Source organism: Dama dama, chromosome X, assembly GCF_033118175.1.
Source record: "Dama dama isolate Ldn47 chromosome X, ASM3311817v1, whole genome shotgun sequence".
Lineage (NCBI taxonomy): Eukaryota > Metazoa > Chordata > Mammalia > Artiodactyla > Cervidae > Dama > Dama dama.
In genome coordinates, this window is record NC_083714.1 from 11,869,153 (window position 1) to 11,893,903 (window position 24,751).

General features: G+C 43.7%; 2 protein-coding genes across 6 annotated transcripts in view; both read left to right on the forward strand.

Moving 5' to 3' along the window:
• The window catches only part of NCBP2L (nuclear cap binding protein subunit 2 like), a 38,088-nt gene extending 21,038 nt beyond the window's left edge, over positions 1-17,050 (forward strand). The window contains 1 exon segment of the mRNA XM_061136972.1: positions 16,701-17,050. Coding sequence (XP_060992955.1) covers positions 16,701-17,050 — 350 coding nt within the window.
• Positions 16,515-24,751, forward strand: part of MID2 (midline 2) — a 111,443-nt gene continuing 103,206 nt past the window's right edge. For 2 of the 5 annotated variants that reach the window (XM_061135890.1, XM_061135891.1), the window contains exon 1: positions 17,172-17,255. The gene's annotated coding sequence lies outside the window, so the exon portion shown is untranslated. Of the gene's footprint in view, positions 16,648-17,171; positions 17,316-24,751 lie in introns of those variants that run through there. The other 3 variants (XM_061135892.1, XM_061135894.1, XM_061135893.1) reach the window with 3 other exon arrangements.

Here is a 24,751-nt window from a genome sequence, read left to right on the forward strand (position 1 = left end):
TTCCATATGGCCTTCTCTTGTCTCGGTTAAACCTCCTCTGTTCCTTCAATCATTCCTGAGCTTTGGCTCTATTTTTCCCTAAATCACTGCCATTTATTGAATAATTCAACTGAGCCCACTGATTGAAATGTTATTCAGGTGTCATTTGACCGTATGAATAGACCCACACTATCCCCTCTCTGCTTCCACATACTCTAATTCTATCACTGCAGCTTAGGTTTGATGTACCATTTCCTCTGCTGCTGCTCCTGCTGTTTAGTCGCTCATTCATATCCATGCAACCCCATGGACTGTAACTCACCAGGCTCCTCTGTCCATGGGATTCTCCAGGCAAGAATACTGGAGTGGATTGCCATTTCCTTCTCTAGGGGATCTTCCTGATCAAGGGATCGAACTCTGGTTTCCTGCTTGGCAGGTGGATTCTTTACCATGGAGCCACCTGGAAAGCCCCTACCATTTCCTCTACCTCCCCTCATCTCAGGCTGAGCTGGATGTTCCTCTTCTGTTCTTTTGTTTTACCTCTATCATTGCACATTACACTATGTAACAGCTATTTGTGTGAAAAGAAGTAAGAATGTTTTAAGTCAACCCCATGAACCAAGAGGATGTTATGGCCATAAAATAGTGGATTCATCAAACATCAGCTGAATCCTTACTATGTGTACATGGTGTGATGGGTAAAATTTTGAATAAAGCATACTCTTTGCCCACAGGAAGCTCACAGTCTAATGAGGGATACAGACATGTGAACAGACAAGAAAAATACAGCTGGATGTAGAAGCAGGATGCTTTGGAAGCACAGAAGAGGAAAATCTAACCCAGCATAGGACAGGGCATGTTAAAGAAGCCTTCTTTGAGGGGATGATGCCTGGGCTGAGTTTGAGAGGATGACAAGAAGTCTGCCAGGCAAAGAGGGAGTGAGAAGCAGAAGTGATGGGCATCAAAGCAGAGGCTACAGCATGAGCAAAGTCATAGAAGTGTTTGGAGAATTGCAAGGTTGCCAGCAGTTTGGTATTGTTGAGACATTAGCTGTGAATGAGGCAGTAGTGTGGGAGATGAAGCTGGCAAGTTTGAGGAGATTTGCATGTCCCTGATATAGGGGCCAAGAATTGGTGCCTTCGAACTGTGGTGTTGGAGAAGACTCCTGAGAGTCCCTTGGACTGCAAGGAGATCAAACAAGTCAATCCTAAAGGAAATCAACCCCAACTGTTCATTGGAAGGACTGATGCTAGAGCTGAAACTCCAGTATTTTGTCATCTGATGTGAACAGCTGACTCATTGGAAAAGTCCCTGATGTTGGGAATGATTGAGGGCAGAAGAAGAGGGCATCCAGATGGCTGGATGGCATCAACAATGAAAATGGACATGAACTCGGGCAAACTATGGGAGATGGTGAGGGACAGAGAGGCCTGTTGTGCTGCAGTCCATGGGATCGCAAAGAGTTGGACGTGACTAGGTGACTGAACAGCAACATAGCTTAGACTCCATCTTGTAGGTCATGAGGTATTACATGATCTTGTGTGTGTGTACTCAGTCTTTGTGACCCCCATGGACTGTAGCCTGCCAGACTTCTCCAGACAAGAATCCTGGAGAGTGAGTTGTGATTTCCTACTCTAGGGGAACTTCCCAACCCAGGGATCAAACCAGGGTCTCTTGTGTCTCCTGCATTGGCATACAGATTCTTTACCACTGTGCCATGTGGGAAGCCTGTTACATGATCTTATTTTCAATTTAAAAAGCTAATTCAGGTGGCTATGTGGAGAGCTGGATAGGGCCAAAACTGGAATCAGGGAGACAACTACCAGGTGTGTGATGAGCTGAGAAATATTTGAGAAGGAAAATTGTCAAGATTCAGTCAGGGTTTAGCTATGAGGGAGGTGAGTGGGAGTGAGGAGGCAAAAATGACTTTCAGGTTTCTGGTGTGGCAGTGATTGGGTGATGCCATCCAATAAGACAGGGATTATAAGAAAAGGAATGGACTTGGGGGATACTGAGTTTGGTTTTGGACCTGTTCAAATTGAGGTAGCTGCAGGATTTTCAGACTTGAAACAAAGTTCTGGCCTGGCAATATAGATTTGAGTGTCATCAGAACAAAGGTAAGACTGAAAACAATGAGAATGGATGGGGCCATCTGGGACAATTCAAAAAATGGGAAGAACCAAGGACCAAGGATGAAATCCTGGTCAACACACCTACATGCTGATGGAGGAGGAGAATCACATGAAAGAACAAGTAAGAATAGTCATAGAGGTGTGAAGGGAACAAGGAAAGTGTGGTGTCATGGAAACCACAAAAAAGAAAGAAATGAGCAGCCGTGTTAAATGATGAAAGGTTTAGTAAAATAAGGGTTCCAGAAAAGAGCTTATTTAATTCTTTGTTAAAACCCCAAAAAATCCCAAATTCCATTTGCTTATTCTCTCTAATGATTAGCTTCATCAAAGGAAAAAATCAGGTTAATTTGACTCATTCTTAGTAAAAACATCTCACTTTAATAATCTGAGCATTCTATAATTTTTATTAAATGGACAAATATCTGTTGAGCACTTAACTTACACCAAGCATTGGACTAGGCTCTGTTCTAGGCTCATCATCAGTAAACCAGACAGAAAAAAAGAAAAACCCTGCTCTCTTGGAGCTTGTAATTGAGATACGCTGTAGTATGATACTGACTCCAATCCCGATAAGTGTCAAGGGTTTTCCCCATACCACCAAGCAATTTTCCCACACCAGCTGGTTGTGCTACAATTCAACTCAATTCTGGCACTATCCACCTGGACATAAGAGTCAGATCCCATAGGTTAAAGGCTCAGCCCTATAAGATGCCCCTTGCCCTTTAGATGCCAATGATAAGACCAGGTGGTTGCCTGTACTTCTGACCCACTTGGTGGAGATTTGAGGTTCCAGTGACCCCCTCCTTTAGTTTGGCTAATTTACTAGTATGGCTCCTAGAACTCAGGGAAATGTTTTACTTACTAGATTACCAGTTTATTATTAAAAGATATAATCTTAGAAACAGCTAGATGGAAGAGATGCATAGCACAAGGTATTTGGGAAGGGACACCAAGTTTCCAAGCCCTTTCTGTGTGCCCAATCTCCCAGCATCAATATGTGTTCACCACCTAGATGGGTAGAGGGGGAGGTTCAAGAGGGAGGGGATATATGTATACATATAGTGATTCATTTCGTTGTGCAGCAGAAACTAACATAACGTTGTAAAGCAATTATACTCTAAAAAATATGTTCATCAATCTGGAAGCTCTCCAAACCTTGTCTTTTGGATCTTTATGGAAGCTTCATTACATAGGAATCATTGATTTAAATCACTGGCCGTTGGCTAACTCAACCTCCAGCCCCTCCCCTCTCTGGAAGTCCCCTGGCAACCAGCATCCTACCTTGGGTGTGATCCAAAATTCACCTCATTAACATAAGAAAAACACATTTTCCACTCTCATCACTTAGGAAATTCTGAAAGTTTTAGGAGCTTTGTGCCAGGAACAGGGAGGAAAGCCAAATATATATTTCTTATTATAAATCACAATATCACAGTAGCATAATGCTTATAAGCCTGGGTCTAAATCCTGGAAACACTACCTGCTAAACTATGTGACTATGGATAAATTACTTAATCTCTCAGCCCTGCTTTCTTCATCTATAAAACGGGGAAATTAAGGGTTATTGCTCCGAGATTATTATTAAGATTAAAAGAGCTAATACACATAAAATGCTTTGAATGGTGTCTGATACATCAAAAGAGCTCAATAAGTGTTAGTTATTCTGTTGTGTGTGGGCACATGGGGACAAGCCAATAAACAAAAAAATACAAGTTAGTGATGGGTGCAATGGAAATAATTAAAATTGAATGATTTGAAAGCAAGTAAATGCATAGCTGCTTTGGATGGTGTACCCTGAGACAAGGATGTTTGAGTTGAATTTGAACAAAAAGGTATGTATTATAACAATCCTGGCAAAGGACACTCTAGGTAGACCAAAGATGACCCTTGGGCCAAATCTGGACCGCAGCCTGTTTTTGTAAGTAACGTTTGATTCTTTACGCATCATCTGTAGCTGCTTTTGCTCAGAGCTGAATAGTTGTGACAGAGACCATATGGCTCAAAAGCCAAAAATATTTACTATTTGGCTCATTAGAGAAGAAGTTTGTCCACCCCTGCTCTAAGCAAAAAGAATAGCAAACTCAAAGGCCCTAGGCAGGGATAAGCTTGGAGGGTTCAAGGAACAGAAGTGAAAGTGAAGTGAAAGTTGGTCAGTTGTGTCCGACTCTCTGCAACCCCATGAACTATACAGTCCATGGAATTCTCCAGGCCAGAGAATTGGAGTAGGTAGCCTTTCCCTTCTCCAGGGGCTCTTCCCAACCCAGGGATCAAACCCAGATCTCCCGCATTGCAGGTGGATTCTTTACCAGCTGAGCTACAAGGAACAGAAAGAAGTACTGAAATGGGTTAGAGGAATGAATGATAATGAATCTTATCCTGGATCCACATTAAGTCCACCCTGGTCTGTAGGTTTTAGAATCCACTATCTTTCCTCCTTTGAAAGCCCCTCGTCTCTAGTCTTTGAGGATCTGATACTGATACTTCTCCCATGTGTACGATTGCCCAATGATCACTGACAATGGTTCTTTGATTGTACTTGCACATTCTCATTGCCTAGGGAGTAATTCATCCAGGCTAGAAGATTTGAACTTATTAAAAGTAGAACTGTTAACCCATTGCAGGCCGGTTGATAGTAACAGAAAGCACCATCTCCAACTGCTACTTTATTTTAAACTTGAATCCCATTCAACTTCATTTCACTGGTATTTCTGAATTGGAATTTATGGTCATGGACCTGAAGTCAGTTCAGTTCAGTTTAGTTCAGTTGCTCTGTCATGTCCAATTCTTTGCAATCCCATGGACTGCAGCAAGCCAGGCTTCCCTGTCCATCACCTACTCCCGGAGCTTACTCAAACTCATGTCCATCAAGTCGGTGATGCCATCCAACCATCTCATCCTCTGTCGTCCCCTTCTCCTCCCGCCTTCAATCTTTCCCAGCATCAGGGTCTTTTCCAATGAGTCAGTTCTTCGCATCAGGTGGCCAAAGTATTAGAGTTTAGGCTTCAGCATCAGCCCTCCCAATGAATATTCAGGACTGATTTCCCTTAGGATGGACTGGTTGGATCTCCTTGCAGTCCAAGGGACTCTCAGGAGTCTTCTCCAACACCACAGTTCAAAAGCATCAATTCTTTGGCACTCAGCTTTCTTTATAGTCCAACTCTCACATGCATACATGACTACTGGAAAAACCATAGCTTTGACTAGACAGACCTTTGTTAGCAAAATAAAGTCTCTGCTTTTAAATATGCTGTCTAGGTTGGTCATAGCTTTTCTTCCAAGGAATCAGCATCTTTTAATTTCATGGCTGCAGTCACCATCTGCAGTGATTTTGGAGCCCAAGAAAATAAAGTCTCTGTTTACATTGTTTCCCCACCTATTTGCCATGAAGTGATGGGATTGTATGCCATGATCTAGTTTTCTGAATGTTGAGTTTTAAGCCAACTTTTTCACTCTCCTCTTTCACTTTCATCAAGGGGCTCTCTGGTTCTTTGCTTTCTGCCATAAGGGTGGTGTCATCCGCATATCTGAGGCTATTGATAATTCTCCCGGCAATCTTGATTCCAGCTTGTGCTTCATCCAGCCCAGCGTTTCACATGATGATGCATATAAGTTAAATAAGCAGGGTGACAATATACAGCCTTGACATATTCCTTTCCCAACTTGGAACCAGCCTGTTGTTCCATGTCCAGTTCTAACTGTTGCTTCTTGACCTGCATACAGATTTCTCAAGGCAGGTCAGATGGGCTGGTATTTCCATCTCTTTAAGAATTTTCCACAGTTTGTTGTGATCCACACAGTCAAAAGCTTTGGCTTAGTCAATAAAACAGAAGTAGATGTTTTTTCTGGAACTCTCTTGCTTTTTCTATGATCCAACAGATGTTGGCAATTTGATCTCTGGTTCCTGAAGTAAACTCTGATTAATATCCACTATATATATTTATAGACATTTATAAATATTTATTTATAGACAAGGGAAGCCCATCTCTATGTCTATCTATACATATTTATCTATGTCTATATCTGTGACAGTATTTCCAAAACTGTATTTTGAGAGATGCTAGTATCCTGTGGGATATCAATAAGTGAGTAAAACATGAAAGTTCCAGGGTCAAATATATCTGGAAAATGCAAAGTAAAGCTAAAATAGGTTTTATTTCTGGCAAGACTTCTTAAAGCCTTAATATGCTAATGTCTCTGAGAGAGAGATTTGATGTGCAACGTTTCCTAAACTTACTTGAGCGAATTCATTTTTCTCGAAACACTGGTTAATACCCTGAGGGACACTAGCGTTTCTTGGGTCAGTTTGAAAATTGTTGGCATTTAGGCAGTTGAGGCACAGAGAAATGTGTCTGGCCTCTTTGCATGAATCTGCTATAAATTTCTGCCAAGAGATCCTTTCCATGTGATATTCCCATTGCAGATGGAAGATTGGAGTAAATCTGAATCAGTGTGATGAAAGTCATCTCTGGACTGCACTCTTTCCTGTTCTTTGCCATCCATCCATCAAATATGAGCACCTACTATGAGCTAGGTACTGTTTTAGTTGTTGGAGAGGCACCAGTGATAGAGACAAAGTTCTTGTTCTCATGGAATATATATGCTTGTGTGTGCTGTGAGTGTGTGTGTGTGTGTGTGTGTGTGTGTGTGTGCATGCGCGTGTGCATGTGCATGGTGGGGGAAATATAATAAACACATGTAGTAAATTTAGCTAGCAGTAAGTGTCCTGGAGGGTGTTATATTAGAGAAAAATGTGAAGAGGTTACTTTAGATGGGGTAATCAGGGAAGGCATCTTGGAGTAGGTGATGCATAACACAGAAGGAGGAACTAGAACAGCTAGGTGAAGACTGAAAGGGAGAGCACTCCAGCAGAGGGAGACTACATGCAGTTTTTGGGGTAGTCAAGAGCTTGTGGTTCCAGGGGTGTCAGAAGACTAATGTGTTTGGATTGTAAGGGTAAGAGTATAACAGGATGAAGTGGGAGAGGTAGATAAGAGCCAGCTAATGCCAGGTCTTAGATACAATGTCAAGAAATCTGCATTTTACTCTAATGGCCAGAGAGAAGAAAGTAAAATCTGATCACTTTAAAAAGAGCACTTTTAAGTGATTGTAAGAGGGCAAAAGAAGTTGTTTAGTCACTAAGTTGTTTCTGACTCTTTTGTGACCCTATGGACTGTAGACCACCAGGCTCTTCTGTCTATGGGATTTCCCAGGCAAGAATACTGGAGAGGTGTTGCCATTTCCTTCTCCAGGGGATCTTCCTGACCCAGGGATCAAACCCAAGTCTCCTGCGTCTCCTGTACTGCAGGCAGATTCTTTACCGCTGAGCCACCAGGGCTTCCCAAAAGTAGAGGAGGGGAGACCAAAGTAAGACTTGATGATGGATTGAACACTGAGTGTTGGGGAGAGGAGAGCATCAAGGATAACATCCCAGGGTCTGGTTTAAGCAATCGGGTGGTGTAATTGACTGAGATGGGGAGTAATAAAAACCAAGGGGTCTCTTTTGGTAACATTAAGTTAGTGCTGGGCTTCCCTGGTGGCTCTGTGGTAAAGAATCCGCCTTGCAATGCAGGGGACATGGGTTTGATCCATGGTCCGGGAGGATCCCACATGCTAAACCAATGTGCCACAACTACTGAGCCTGTGCTGTAGAGCCAGGGAGCTGCAACTACTGAAGCCTGTGCACCCTAGAGCCAGTGCTCCACAACAAGAGAAGCCACCACAATGAGAAGCCTGTGCACTGCAACTAGAGAGAAGCTCCCGCTCACCACAACTAGAGAAAAGTCAGAGCAGCAACTAAGACTCAGCGCAGCCAAAAAAAAAAAAAAAAAGGTTAGTACTGTTCATGAGGCAACCAGAAGGAGATATGAAATAGTCAGGTGGATAAGCAAGTCTAAACTCAAGGGAGAGGTCTGAGCTGGAAAGCTAAAGTGGGGATTGTACTTAAAACATAGGACTAGAAGAGGTCACCTAGGAAGTGAATGTAGGAGTAGAAGAGAGCCAAGGACCAAGGCTTGGGTCACACAAACCTTCAGAGGTTGAAGAGCAGCAGGAGGAAGCAACAGAGCCCATTGGAAATGGGAGCAAAACTTGGAGGACATGGAGTCATAGACACCACTAGATTGTAAGTGACCTGGTGAGCTGGTTAGGAAAGCATGGTGAGCCTCAAGTTTTAGGCTTGGTCTTAAAGGCTAATTAAAAATCTAGGAAAGTATTTACCAATGTACCATAGATTTCAAACAGATATGTTTATTGTAACAAACAGAATAATTCAAATAAATTACAAAATTAATGAAAGCAATACCAGAATAGAGTTCAAAGGTGAGTAAGAAGGGCTAGTAGCATGCCATTTCTCCATACTGGGAATGTATTTATTTGAACGTGGCATGTTCACAACTGGTTTTAGAACAATGTCCTATAGATGAGCCCATGCCAAAGTACTTTTCTTCTCACCATCTTGTTAAGAGCTCACTGGTTAGAAAAGCCTTCAGTCAACTTCTGAATTTCAGACAATTAGCCACTTCTTTTGAGAGCAGTATGAAGGTTCCCTTCTGCAGAAGTAACAATGCTCTTATGCAACAAAAATCTCCCTTCTGTGATTTTTTTTCCTTCTGAAACAGACTGGGCTCTGTGCTTCTCTCTGTGGAAAGTATCTTGAGCATTCCTCCACCTACCCTGCCCCCATATTTGTAGTTAGGAAAAAAAGAGCCCATGAGCTGTCACATTCATCCTCTAGAACTGTGGTGTCCTGAGTCTGCCTCACTTAATTCAATTAAACACCTCAAGCAGAATTTGTCAGACGTCATTTTTTTCCCATGGGCCCGATTTATTTTGCTAATAGGATCAACACATGCTATATATAAAGGTAACCATTAAATAATTACAGACAAATAATTTCATCACATACTCCCAGCCAAGTTTGCATCTTCTGCCAGACACAAAACATTTACTCTAATACATTTACAGGGATAATTTGCGTAAAACCACTGAAAGTGGAGATATTTTCAAACTGGCTGCTTATGGGATGTGATTAGTAAAATCTCCACACCCCCATTCACACCCACCCACACTATTAGTCACTGCTTTAATACATGGAAGGCCTCTGTTAAAATTAAAACATTACTAACAGAGAGACAAATGAAGTTATTAACATTTAGCTCAAATTAGTTGACTGAAATCCTTTATCAGTAAAGTCCTTTGTGAAAGGAAGCCAGCAGCAGTTTTAAGTTTTCAGAAGGAAATAGGAAAGATTCAGAATATGGGCTGCTGTTTGGGGAGGGAAGAGGGGTTTGGGGCACTCTGTATAGAGCTCTGGTAAGCCAGAGACCAGTTTGAAAGCACTGAACGTTTAGGTAAGACTACAGTCATACACAATGAAGCAAGTCACTTCAGTTAAGTCACTCAGTCGTGTCCGACTCTTTGTGACCCCATGGACTGCAGCATGCCAGGCTTCCCTGTCCATCACCTACTCCCGGAGCTTACTCACGTCCATCAAGAAGGTGATGCCATCCAACCATCTCATCCTCTGTCATCCCCTTCTCCTCCCGCCTTCAATCTTTCCCAGCATCAGGGTCTTTTCCAATGAGTCAGTTCTTCGCATCAGGTGGCCAAAGTATTGGAGTTTAGGCTTCAGCATCAGCCCTCCCAATGAATATTCAGGACTGATTTCCCTTAGGATGGACTGGTTGGATCTCCTTGCAGTCCAAGGGACTCTCAGGAGTCTTCTCCAACACCACAGTTCAAAAGCATCAGTTCTTTGGCACTCAGCTTTCTTTATAGTCCAACTCTCACATGCATACATGACTACTGGAAAAACCATAGCTTTGACTAGACGGACATGTGTTAGCAAAATAAAGTCTCTGCTTTTTAATATGCTGTCTAGGTTGGTCATAGTTTTCGTCGAAGGAACAGCGTCTTTTAATTTCATGGCTGCGGTCACCATCTGCAGTGATTTTGGAGCCCAAAAAAATAAAGTCTCTCACTGTTTCCATTGTTTCCCCACCTATTTGTCATGAAGTGATGGGACTGGATGCCATGATCTTAGTTTTCTGAATGTTGAGTTTTAAGCCAACTTTTTCACTCTCCTCTTTCATTTTCATCAAGGGGCTCTTTAGTTCTTCGCTTTCTGCCATAAGGGTGGTGTCATCTGCATATCTCAGGTTATTGATATTTCTCCTAGCAACCTTGATTCCAGCTTGTGCTTCATCCAGCCCGGCATTTCGCATGGTGTACTCTGCATATAAGTTAAATAAGCAGGGTGACAAGATACAGCCTTGATGTACTCCTTTCCCGATTTGGAACCAGTCTGTTGTTCCATGTCCAGTTCTAACTGTTGCTTCTTGACCTGCATACAGATTTCTTAGGAGGCAGGTCAGGTGGGCTGGTATTCCCATCTCCTTAAGAATTTTCCACAGTTTGTTGTGATCCACACAGTCAAAGGCTTTGCCATAGTCAATAAAGCAGAAGTAGATGTTTTTCTGGAACTCTTTTACTTTTTCAGTGATCCAGTGGATGCTGGCAATTTGATCTCTGGTCCCTCTGCCTTTGCTAAATCCCGCTTGAACATCTAGGAGTTCACGGTTCATATACTGTTGAAGCCTGGCTTGGAGGATTTTGAGCATTGTTTTGCTAGCACGTGAGATGAGTGCAATTGTGCGGTAGTTTGAACATTCTTTGGCATTGCCTTTCTTTGAGATTGGAATGAAAACTGACCTTTTCCAGTCCTGTGGCCACTGCTGAGTTTTCCAAATTTGCTGGCATATTGAGTGCAGCTCTTTCACAGCATCATCTTTTAGGATTTGAGATAGCTCAACTGGAATTCCATCACCTCCACTAGCTTTGTTCATAGTGATGCTTCCTAAGGCCCACTTGACTTTGCATTCCAGGATGTCTGACTCTAGGTCAGTGATCACATCATTGTGGTTATCTGGGTCATGAAGATCTTTTCTGTATAGCTCTTCTTTGTATTCTTGGAGAAGGAAATGGCAACCCACTCCAGTATTCTTGCCTAGAGAATCCTGTGGACAGAGGAGTCTGGTGGGCTGCCATCTATGGGGACGCACAGAGTTGGACACAACTGACTGAAGCAACTTAGCATACATGCATCTGTGTATTCTTAACACCTCTTCTTAATATCTTCTGCTTGTGTTAGGTCCATACAATTTCTGTTCTTTATTGTGCCCATCTTGGCATGAAATGTTCCCTTGGTATCTCTAATTATCTTGAAGAGATCTCTAGTCTTTCCCATTCTATTGTTTTCCTCTATTTCTTTGCATTGATCACTGAGGAAGGCTTTCTTATCTTTCCTTGCTATTCTTTGGAACTCTGCATTCAAATGGGTATATCTTTCCTTTTCTCCTTTGCCTTTCGGTTCTCTTCTTTTCTCGGCTATTTGTAAGACCTCCTCAGAAAAACATTTTACCTTTTTGCATTTCTTTTTTTGGGGGGATGGTCTTGATCACTGCCTCATGTACAATGTCACGAACCTCCATCCATAGTTCTTCAGGCACTCTGTCTATCAGATCTAATCCCTTGAATCTATTTGTCACTCCACTGTATGATCGTAAGGGATTTGATTTAGGTCATACCTGAATGCTCTGGTGGTTTTCCCTACTTTCTTCAGTTTCAGTCTGAATCTGGCAATAAGGAGTCCATGATCTGAGCCACAGTCAGCTCCCTGTCTTGTTTTTGATGACTGTATAGAGCTTCTCCATCTTTGGTTGCAAATAATATAATCAATCTGATTTTGGTATTGACCATCTGATGGGGTTGGGACACTCTGTGTAGAGCTCTGGTAAGCCAGAGACCAGTTTGAAAGCACTGGACACTTAGGTAAGACTATTAAAGTCATACACAATGATGTAAGTCAGAGAGACAAACAAATACCATATAATATCACTTATATTTGAAATCTAGAAAATTAGTACAGATGAACTTATTTTGCAACGCAGAAACAGAGACACAGATGTAGAGAACAAACATGGATACAAAGGGAAGAAGTGGGAAGGGATATACAAACCACTATGTATAAAATATCTTCCCTGGTGGCTCAGACTGTAATGCGTCTGCCTGCAATGCAGGAGACCCGGGTTTGATCCCTGGGTTGGGAAGATCCCCTGGAGAAGGAAATGGCAACCCACTCCAGTACTCTTGCCTAGAAAATTCCATGGATGGAGGAGCCTGATGGGCTACAGTCCATGGGGTTGCAAAGAGTCAGACACAACTGAGCAACTTCACTTTCACTTTTCATGTCTAAAATAGGGCTTCCCAGCTGGTGCAAGTTGTAAAGAATCTACCTGGCAATGCAGGAGACATAAGAGATACAGGTCAGATCCCTGAGTCTGGAAGATCTGCTAGAGGAGGGAGGGCATGGCAAACCACTCCAGTATTCTTGCCTGGAGAATCCCATGGGCAGAGGAGTTTGGCAGGCTACAGTTCATAGGGTCACAAAGAGTCAGACACAACTGAAGTGATTTGCATGCATGCATGTATAAAATAGATAACTAAGAAGGACCTACTGTTTGGGCTTCCCTGATAGGTCAGTTGGTAAAGGATCTGCCTGCAATTCAGGAGACCCCGGTTCAATCCCTGGGTCAGAAAGATCTGCTGGAGAAGGGATAGGCTACCCACTCCAGTATTCTTGGGCTTCCATTGTGGCTCAGCTGGTAATGAATCTGCCCGCAAAGCAGAAGACCTGGGTTGGGAAGATCCCCTGGAGAAGGGAAAGGCTACCCACTCCAGTATTCTGGCTTGGAGAATTCCATGGACTGTATAGTCCTTGGGATCACTGTTTAGCACAGGGAACTCTACTCAGTACTCTGTAATGGCCCATATGGGAATAAAATCTAAAAAAGAGTGCATATATGTGTATGTATAACTGATTCACTTTGCAGTACACCTAAAACTAACACAACATTTAAAATCAGCTATCAGTTCAGTTCAGTTCAGTTCAGTCGCTCAGTCGTGTCTGACTCTTTGCGACCCTGTGAACTGCAGCATGCCAGGCCTCCCTGTCCATCACCAACTCCTGGAGTCCACCCAAACCTATGTCCATTGAGTCGGTGATGCCATCCAACCATCTCATCCTCTGTTGTCCCCTTCTCCTCCTGCCCTCAATCTTTCCCAGCATCAGAGTCTTTTCAAATGAGTCAGCTCTTCGCATCAGGTGGCCAAAGTATTGGAGTTTCAGCTTCAACATCAGTCCTTCCAATGAACACCCAGGACTGATCTCCTTTAGAATGGACTGGTTGGATCTCCTTGCAGTCCAAGCGACTCTCAAGAGTCTTCTCCAAAGAGAGTTGGACTATAAAGAAAATCAGCTATACTCCAATAAAAATTAATTTTAAAAAAGTGAGGGAAAGGTGGTTTCTGAAGGATGATAAAAGCCATTAAAAGCAAGTTTCCTTTAAGCGACAGTTCAGCCAAGAGCAGCTAGCTTGGTTCTGGTGTGTCCGTGATAAAAGTGGTTGCTTCTTCACATTTCAGAAAACTCTTCAGCTCTCAGTAGGGATCATATCAAGTGAGGTTAAAGAATTCTCAGGGATCAATTGACTTCTGACTCAACTTTTGGTTTTTTGAAGAGATACCTTAAATTTTGTTTTACTACAAAAGAAATTCTCATTGTAGAGTATTCAAACAGTTATATAGACTCAAACCTGAACAATCTGCTCAACATCTACCACAATTCTTGGCTCTTGCTATTTTATACTGTGCTTCCCTGTTACATTCTATGCCTTTACTGGCATATACATACATCTACTTTCTTACACAAATTCAATAAGCTTTACCTGTTATATATACCTTTTCATTCTTTTAATTTTTAAATTTGTTTTATTGTATTAAAATATACATAATGTAAAAATTACCTTTGTTATCATTTTTGAGTGTATAATGCAGAGGTATTAAGTACAGTCACAATGTTACATAATCATAAATGCTTGACTCCCAGGGAACTAGGCAATCAGTTTCTTAGGTATCTTTACCGAAGTCTATACACATGTAAGCATAAATGAAAGTGAAAATGTTAGTCACTCAGATGTGTCCAACTCTTTGTTACCCCATGGACTGTAGCCCGCCAGATTCCTCTGTCCATGGGATCCTCTAGGCTGGAATGGGATGCCATTTCCTTCTCCAGGGGATCTTCCTGAGCCAGGGATCAAACCCCATGTCTCCTGAATTGCAGGCAGATTCTTTACCATCTGAGCCACCAGGGAAACTCCTATAAGCATACATGGATGGACATATATACCTTCCCTCCTTTTTTACATAGTAGTAGCAAACCATAAACAGCTTTCTCTTTTCACTTAATATCTGCAATATGTAAATATATATTATATATATATATATATACATATACACAATTCTTACATATATACTCTTCTGCTATGCTACTATTTTAATTCTGACTCAATTTTTTAGAAATTAATTTTTTATTGTGACAAAAAAACATGTAACATACAATTCACTCTCTCAGCAATTTCCAAGTGTACAATACAACCACATGCACAGCTTCATGCAACAGATTCCCTAGAACCCCTGACCTCAGTCCTGCTTGATTGAAACTCCATATCCACAAAACAATTCTCCTCCCCTTCCCCCTAGTACCTGGAGTACATGATTCCACTTTCTGTTTCTATGAGTCTGACTACTTTAGGTACCTCCTGTAAGTGGCATCATACAGTATTTCTCCTTTTGTGACTGGCTCATTTCACTTAGCATATTATCTTCAATGTTCATCCATGTCATAGTCTATGGCAGGATTTCTCTCTTTTTTAAGGCTGATTTCCCTCTTTTGTATATGCCATATTCAGTACACATACCATCAGTGTATATGCCACATTGTCTTTATCCATTCATCTCTCTATGGATATTTAGGTTGTTTTCACTTCTTGCTATGGTGAATAATGCTGCAATAAACATGGGGGTGCAAATATCTCTTTGAGAGTCTGCTTTCAATTCTTTCAGATATATTTCCAGAAGTGGAATTGCTGAATCACATGGTAGTTCTATTTTTAGTTTTTTGAGGAACCTCCTCACTGTTTTCCATAGCAGTCGCACCACTTTACATTCCTACCAACTGCAAATAGTGTTCCAATTTCTCCACATCCTTACCAACACTTACTATTTTCTGTTTTATTTTAAATACTGGTCAGCCTAATGGGTGTGAGATAATATCTTATTGTGGTTTTGGTTTGCATTTCCCTGATGATTAGCGATGCTGAGTATCTTTTCATATGCTTATTGGCCATTTGTTTATCTTCTTTGGAGAAATGCCTATTTGAGTCCTTTGCCCATTTTTTAATTGTGATATTTACTTTGTTATTGGATTGTAGGAGTTCTTTACCTATTAACCTCTTACCAGGTACATGGTTTGCAAATATTTTCTATTTTTGCCTTTTCACTGTTGATTCATCTGCTGCACAGAAGTTTTTAAGTTGAATGTAGTCCCTCTTGTCTAGTTTAGCTTTATTTTTACTTGTGTTTTTGGTGTGACTCATTAACTTTTACTTCTCTTAGGGCCAGACTTTCATCAGGATAGCTTGGTTGTGATTTTTGCCTTCCTTTCCACCTCAGTGCTCTCTTGCACATTGTTTAACGGGGTGTTGGCTAATTACTATTGGTTCCCTGATGGGATACACCCAGAATTACCTTAATTTTTCTGGACTCATTCCCACCGAAGGTAATGGGAGGCCTATGGGAGAGGGGGTTCTTTCCTCCCATTTTCTCACTCCTTTCCCCTTCATCTCGCCTTTTTAAAAAATCCCCTTCATTTCCCTATGTTGAGGTACAGAATCTCCTCTGGGGCCTCCTCCCCCTTCCCTCTCCCACCCTCCTCGGGGAGTGGGGAGGTGGTCTCTGAGCCAATGACAGGTCAGCCCACGGGCGGGCGGACTCCAGACCAATGAGCGCTTCTGGGTTCCAGCTGGACCAATTAGCTTATTAGGGACATTGAATACCTGTTATATAGCTAGCGTCTGTCCCATTGTCCTCTTATTAAAGACCCTCTGGTTTGACCCATCAAGGATTTGAATGTGTAAATGAGGCCCTACACTCTCCCCCCGCCTTTTTTGGTTTTGTTTTTTAATTTTGGTGGCTTTAATCCATCTCCACAACTTCTGCCCAAGGCCAATAAAACACAGCCATTCTCCCTTTGTAAAAAGAAAGAGGGGTTGGGTTTCCTTCAATTGTCTGCCCTTTTCTGTCTCCTCCACTATTTTTGTTTTATTCTGTAGTTAACTTTACATAGAGCAGCTTCGTCCGAGGACCTGTGCGCTGGACCCGGGCACTCTCTTCTCATTGCTGGTGGCAACGGCCCTTTCGTTTTTCTAACCTAGGGGTTTGTGGGGGCCAGGGGCTTGGCGGCTGGGAGAAGAGTTTGGCCAGAGTCTTCCTTCTGCATTTCACACACATTCTGCTGGCGCTCTCGCTCTCTTACACACACACACCACACACACACACACACACACCCGCTCCGGCCCCTCTCCGTGTGTCTTCCTTCAAGATGACAGGGCGCTGGAGAAAAGGCTGCTGGAATCAGCTGGTAGGTACAGTAGTAACCCGAACCCCACCCACCCGCTGCCTTTGCTCGCTCAGGTTTCTCCGGTCACTCCTGCCAGGGGAAAAAACATGTAAACGCGCCTCCAGAGGAGGGGCAGGGGGAGCTGAGAGCGGCGGGGGCGGCGGAAGGTGAGCCGGGGAAGGTGGCCGAGCGCCCCGGCTGCCGGGCCCTTCCCAGCGCTCCCTCGGGGCAGCAGCCCCAGCCCGCTTCGCCCCCACCCCATCCCCCTTTTCGTCGGGATTGCCTTCTCTCCCCCGCCCCCCCCCCCCACACGCCCTGCGACGGCGGAAATGACAGTGTGGTGCTGCCGCGGTGTCATGGTGCTGCCCCTGGACTGAGGAGCGAAAACTCTTTAAGTTTGGCTCGGGAGACCCAGCCGCGGTAGCGTGGCGGCCGCCGTGCTGTCCCCGGCGGGGCGCGCGGGCGGGCGGATCCTGGCTGCTGCGCGGCGGCGGCGGCGGCGGCGGCGGCGGCGGCGGCGGCGGCGGCTGCGAAGGCGGGCGGCGGCCTAGAGCGGCGGCGGCGACGGCGGCAGCGGTGGCAGCCAGGGAGCTCGCGCCGGAGCCTGAGCCAGCTCGCGCCGGAGGCAGGCGAGCACCCGGCGCCCTCGGGAGCGCCGAGGACATGGCTGGCAGCCGGGAAGGCTCTGGGTAAAACGCGCCCCCTCGCCGCGGCCCCGGGGGCCGACCGCCACCACCGGCGCAGGGCTCGGCCCCGGGCTCGGGCCGCGCGTCTCAGGTGCGGCCGGGGCCCGGCGGGGGCCGAGGGCTGCTCCGGGGCTTGGCGGGGCGGGGTGACGGGGCCCCGCGAGGCTCCGAGGTGGCGGCGGCGGCGGAGGGCGCCCCGGCCCGGCCGTGGCTCCTCGATGCGCCGCTGGGGCCCGGGCACCCGTCGCTGCCCTCCAGGGACGGAGTTTGCACTCCGGGGTCCGGGGCGGGGGCGGGGGCGGGTCCTAGGCCTCCCGCGCAGTCCAGCCGGGTCGGACGCGGGCCCCTCCCCGAGCGGCTCCCCGAGAGCCTGGGCGCTAGTCTGGGAAAGGGCACCGCCGCCTTCCCACGCTCCCGCGGCCGGCCACCTCCTTGGCCCGGGCGGCGCCCCTCGGCCGCCTGGCTGTGGCGGCTGCGGCAGCCAAAGATGCTGCGGACACCCTGCCCGCGGGGAGGCCGGGCGGAACTTAATCCCTTTGCTGCCAGGGGAATGATCCTCGAGTCTCCGTCTGGGTGGTTCCTTATTTTTGGCCTAGCTGTGAAACCAGCTCAGTGGGGGAGAGGGAAAACTTATAGGTCCCCCAGACAGACTGCGATGGAACCCGGGAAAGGTGGGGTTTTTCCATTCCTGGCTCGTAAGAATTAAGTAAATAACAGCGGAGTAGATTGACAGAAACATTTTTGGTGATGATAAGGTTTCGGTTACTTAGCATAACGCGTGCAGCACATTTCTTGGAGGCGTTTCTTCTCAGAGCAGGACATTGGAATCCTGGCGTCATTGGGTTCTTCACTTTTTCTCTTCCACACTCCCCTACCCGCCTTCATGCTTACTCGCCTTCTTCCTACGTGGTGATCACACACCTACTTGCTCACCGGAATCTCCCAACCAGAACCACACGTCTCCTGGAGTCCTGTGCACTCCCAGGCTCCCTGTCAAGCAGCCTCTGGCTTCTGAACCAGCTTTGCCTTTTTGAGGATTTCTGAGTGTGGGGAGGGTGGATGGTTATGGTTGTTTGTGTCTGAAGAGAAGCCCTTATAAAGGAGTGTATTAGAGGCTATGTAAATAGACGAGTACTGTGTGTGGGTTGATTCTTCTGATTCTTAAGATGGGCCATAAGGGCTGCCTCTAACTCCATTCTGTCCCCTTCCAGTACTCCAATCAGTTCTCTGTCAATGTTCCAATGGAAGGGGAACCCTGAATAGGGAGAGTCCCTCCCCTACTACTCATTTTACCCCAGCTGGTTACCCCTAATGCTCACATCCCCCTTTTCACTCCACTTATCACAGCCTTGAGAGGGAAAGAGTCTTTGCTATTTTAATATTTTCCTGCCCAGTCAATTAATGCAGATATACAATGTGAATTAGATTTCCCCTGATGGTTCCACACTGCTTGATTTATGTGGTTGAAATACAAGTCTAGGAGCCAAGGAGATCAGAGAGTTCATTTCAGATCTGATGTTGCATTGGCTTTGTGGCCTTAGGACATTCCTGTGACCTTTCTTTCATAGTTGATGCACTTGTATGAAAGACATCATATTGTGTACTGGCTATTGTGAGTCTTGGCTTGGTCCTTTGAAGATGAAAGGATTCTATAAACCTTCAGCAGTATACTTTTCAAAGAAAGTACTTCATTTACCTTTAATTGAGGTAACAGTTTGCGTGTAAGTAGGAACCCTGGTTTGCTTGGAACCCTAACTTGCCATTATTAACCCTTTTGGGAGTCGCATCTATTACCCTACTGTGGTCCTAGGTCTGTTTCTTTTTTTTTCCCCCTTAGTGCACATGCAACTGAATGAAAACTTACATAAAATAAGACATACAGAGTAATGATGATTATTTTAAACTAAGGCTTGAATCATATCTAATGTACTCCAACCTGACAATCTGAGTCAGACTCATTTGAAAACATAACCTTACTCATTTTTAGCCCATATGGGGGCAGGTAGTTACTTTCTGCTGAAAAGTGGCTTAAATACTTTTAGGCATGGCTATCTAAGCAGGATTAGTATCTTGCGGTGGTGAGTCAACAGTGTTTCTTAAAAGCACCTACAGTGTGCAGCCCTCTGCTGACTGGGCCAAGGCCCCAGCTTTGGCCTTACATTTTGGCCTCCTGTTTGTTTAAGGCATGCCTCTGTACTTGCAGCTCTCAGATTAGGACAGGGAGGGACTGTGTAGGGCAGGGGTAAAGTCTAGAGACTTGAAGGAGTGAGTATTTCCCTTCCATTTACTTTCATGACTACTAGACTCCTAATCTAGCATGTTGTACCTTGCAAGGCCACCCCTGGGAAGTACTGCCACAAATCAGAATGGCTTGGTTGCTTTATGAACGTATCATCTGAACAGTGCAAATTGATTTAGGTGAAATTGCTTTAGTTAATCCCTCCTCTAAGTGCAGGGCAACTTGCTCCAACTTGTAGATCCTAAAACAGTGCCAAAGGAGTCTCATAATTGCATCCAAAAATTGCTCTGAGTAGTGAACCTGTCTATTCCCTCATCCCTCCTCCCATAAAATCTGCTGACACCATGACAGTTGAGAAGGAAACTGCCCAAGGAATATGCCTTTGCTACTTGATGAAGAGGAGAGAATGTCTTCCCTTCACTCTGTCTCTCAGGTTCTCTCTTCCCCCAACAGGGACAGAAATCTCTAAAAGGAAGGGAAGATAGTGCAAAGGCATAGAATGTGTCTCAAATGGGCTGTTCTCAGAGGTGTCTGCTCATGTGTGTCATTCAGTCTTTGTGGATCTTGGTAACTCCCTAGCTGTTAGGCCATTGGCCTCAGCTGCTGGTGGAGGCCAGAGGGGTGTTCCATTGCCAGTTAGCATTAAGTTTTGTTCTTTTCTTCCATGTGAAAGTGGGAAATTGGCACTGTGTGAAGCACCTCCTTACTTAGGCTGAGTATCTTGACTTAGAGCATTGCATCATCACAATAGGATGTGTAACGTGTTGATAATGGATATATGACAGTTCACAATTGTTCACTTTTTGATGAGTGAAATTTGGGTACCAAGGTGGTGTTGTGCTAATGTCTATATCCCAGGTCTCTCAACAAACCTTGTGTTCATCGCTGAGCAGTGTAAAAAATAGACTGGAAAAGTGTTTCTCAACCAGTGTGTTGGATCATTCTAACAAGTGAGAAGACCAGATGGGTGGTGTTGCAACAAGAAGTTCCGACTCCAATGACTCCCCTGTGCAGGCTGCTAGTTCTCTTTTTATTTCCCCTCTCTTCCAGGGATCAATATATGTTTCTCCATTTTCATGAATTAAAACTGTTAAGAGTCTTCTGTGGGCACTGGAGGTTTGTGGCTCTTTCTACAGTTTTTCTTTTTCCATCTTCCCCTCCTCCATAACCACAGACACGCTCTTTTGACAATCCCCCTGCTCCTGCATTGTCCTTAAAAATCTGTGTAAGCTGCTCAGACTACTAGATGGTTAATATGGTGGCAGAGGGATTTTGAGCTATGTGCCAACATCTCACCACTCCCTTCTTCATGTGGGGTTCACTTGAATTCATAATAAGGGTTTTGGTTCTGCCTAAGTGGGTTAGCAAAGTATCCTTAGTAGGACTTGTCCTACTTGGGATCTTTGCTCCGTGCAGAGCTCCGACTGCCTGACCTTGGGCTTTGTCTCAGCCTCTTTCCTGCAGGTCAGACTCCTCTAGTCTCTGGATCTTCCTCTTGCAGAAACCAAAAGATCTGATAACAAATTCATTATATAACCTAAAATCCTCTTGAAACAGAAAATCCCAGTAGTTGCAGTTTGACCAGTTAGGGATATAATGCATGGGCATGGGAGACAATGCTAATGCAGGACTGTGATGTGTCTGAATGTATACAGCCCAGAGGTAGAAAAATGGTTTATGGTCCAGAATCCTTGATCGCTTTTGTCTATAGCCCTTTGTTCAGTGTTGCTAGGATCCATGTGGCTCCCAGGGGAGTAGAAGCTTGATTTCAAATACACTTCTGTTCTCTGCCCCTTGTTTCTGACCTGAACTTGGGGTCCTCTCAGCCTAACACCTAACAGCATGCCCTACATACATATATTGCCAGTTTTATTCTGTAGAGGTTAGAGATGGCTGTCCATCCAGGTGTGCCCCTGAACATTTAAAAATTTACAAATATTTCATTGGGTAGCAGAGATCGGGAAAAGCAGTCCTAGAATAGATGGAAAGCTATCCTCTTAGCAGTAGGTAAGTTGTTTGTTCTCCAACCCCAAAACTGCCAGTGTAATTGGCATTAAGATAAAGGTGTTATGAATTGTACTTATGATTTCTGACAATTATCAGGTGTTACCTTGGCAAATCCGTTTCTTGGTTACTTAATCATTTGTGCTTGTAGCAGATCTAGGACTTCTAGTTCTGCTATTGTGATATTCATTTTAATGTTTATGATGACTGTATTGTATCAAATAGCCAATGGTTGGATTTAAGAGCTAATTATTGTAAAGATCATTAAATCTATGTACTATAAAATATTAAGTAGGCTTTAATAACCTTTTAGACAGGAACTGGCTCTGGTGCTGTCAGTCAATAATCAACCTCCAGTCCTGAGCTCTCCCTGTGCATGATAAAAGCTTAAGAAAAAAGAAGAGAGATAGTTTCTCCCTTTGGGGAAACTCCAGTCTAACAGGGGATACATTTGGGCATGTTAAATACCACAGTCAGATGCATGGTCCTCCAGAAAACTTGTGGGGAGTATAATTGTCCTCTATTATGTCAACCATTATGCATTTGGGGTGTATTTCCAAACATGCACTATTTCCTTAATAACTTGCTCTGTATCTGTCATCTGTGAATGTGTGTTGAGACTATCTGTATTTATAAAGCAAGTTAATAATGTTATTTTCATCTGATCCTCACAAAAGCCTGTGAGATTGGGTAACACAGGTATTTTTCATTCAACAGATGAGGAGGCTGTGGCCCAAAAGATTTTAATGTCTTACCTGGGATCACTCAGCAAATTCAGCTTAGAGCCAGGACTACAACCAGGCTTTGCTGAGAGGATCAAATGAGATTGATAGCTTTGGAGCCATTTGAAAAGTATAAAATTGGTACACAAATGTAAAGTGACTGTTAATTGTGCTTACTAACCACATAGTCTCTTTTTCTGGGTTTCTGTCTTCAGTTTTTTTAGGATGAGAATTCTATGCATTGGGTGCCTTTTGTACTCCCAAATAATATTTTTTTGTGCTGTAGAGGGGTCCTTTCCTACTAAATAGTATTCTAGAATTTGGTATCTTCCTTTTCTTCCAAAAGGTGTTTTCATTAGTTTGTACTCCCATGGGATGCCCCTCCCCCTTTAGTTGTCCCCCAGAACACCCATTATGTCTTCTTGGAGGTACAACAGGCAAAACCAGCCACTGTCCTTGAGCACCTTGGCTTAGCCAAGGGTAAGTAATGCATTTTGTTTATTTCCAGTTTCTTTTATGATGATGCCCATCACTTGTCAGCCTTTCAAGTCATACTAATAAATAAGATTTGTGTTTTGAGGAGCTGGTTTTCATTAATCCCAGGTGCCTTTCCTATGTGGTAACATATAGCAAGAACTCTGTTATAACAGGATGTCAGAGCTGGAAAACATCTTAAAGAGATCGTCTGATGATTCTAGTGCAACTTGAATGACATTTTACAGTTAAGGGAACATCAGACTAAGCCAGGGCTCATTTGCTCATCCTCTAAGGCAGAGAGACAGTTTCTAGTGTTTTAAGGAAGAGCTCAGCTCATGGGATATTAATGTTAATATCCTGCAGAATATAAAGCCTACTACTTGGCTCAATCCTCATTCTACAGCCCAGGGGTCAGGCTGGGTTTTACACTCCTGGTTTTTCTGTGAAGAAAAGGAGACTGTGGCTCCTCAGGGAGGTAATGAGAGCCCAGAGCCATGCTTCACAGACCTGGAAGATGAAAACTAGATGGAATATAAACTGTTGAAATAAGCGGGCATTTAATTATGTTCAAATAACATTTGAAATAATAGCATTCTGCCAAGTGCCGATCATGGCTTCTCTGATCAGAGTTAACTGAATGCTGGATTTGAAGGGCAATGCTGAAGTCAATCTTTTATTTTGTAAGTGTAGAATGTATTATTTTTATCCTAATTGCCTGCATTGAGACTCCTCCTTTGTATTCCTGCCTACTCACACAGCCTTATGATACCTTCTTATAGTTTATTCTCATCAACTTTTTTTTTAGGAGTCTCAGCCTGAAGGGGGAGTGCAGGCTGACAGTCAGCTGTACAGAAACAATTTTATACTAGAACAAGGGCAAATCCATAAACATTCTTATTTGACTACACGGCAGTAACTAAATGATACGGAAGGGAACAAATCAGTAGATATGGATGTGGGCATTTGTTTCTTAACATGACAATTGGCCTGCCTGCCCAGGCATTTCATTAGTGCATTTTTATGACAAACTATTGTGTTTTCTGGCAAAACAAACTTTGTGATTACCTGTCATTCAGTGACACTCTATCAGGTTTACATCCTGTCTTTTTCCTTAGTATATTATCTAATTCTGGATAGATTAGCATTTCACAAACTTTTTGAAGTTGCAACACAGCCATTGTTTTATTTTTGTTGTACCACTTCTTCCTGTACTTCCTAAAGGTGTTTTGTGACCTAGGAGTCAAATATGTTTTAGGAGTCTTACAATTTTTAAATGAATAAAAAATTGGGAGCTAATCATTTCCTGATACCCATTGATCATTAGAGATATCCTAGGTATTGTAAAACCTAGACAGGCAATCACCAACCTAGAAAAGCAATTGAAAGGAGTAAGTGCTTCAGTAGAATTTAGAAACACTACTGAATTACACAGTTGCCAGGGTGGAATAGTGGTTAACTGTTCACACTCTGAATTGTGGGTTTGAATCTTTTTTAAAAATTAAGATAACATTCACATACCTTAGTTTCACTACTTTGAAGTGTACAATTCAGTGGTTTTTAGTATAATCACAAAGCTGTGCAATCGTCACCACTAATTCCTAAACATTTTCATCATCCCCAAAGGAAAACCCATATGCATTAACAGTCACATTCCATTTCCTCCACCCCCCACCCAGGCCCTTGAGAAATACTAATTTTCTTTCTGTTCTTATGAGTTTGCCTATTCTGGGCATTTCCTATAAAGGGAATCATATAATCTGTGACCTTCTGTAACTAACTTCTTTCACTTAGCAAAATGTTTTCAAAGATCATCCATGTTGTAGCATGTATCAGTGGTGGTGGTTTAGTCACTAAGTCATGTCTGACTCTTGCAACCCCATGGACTGTCACCTGCCAGGCTCCTCTGTCCATGGGATTCTCCAGGCAAGAATACTGGAGTGGGTTGCCATGCCCTCCTCCAGGGGATCTTCCCAACCCGGGAATCGAACCCTGGTCTC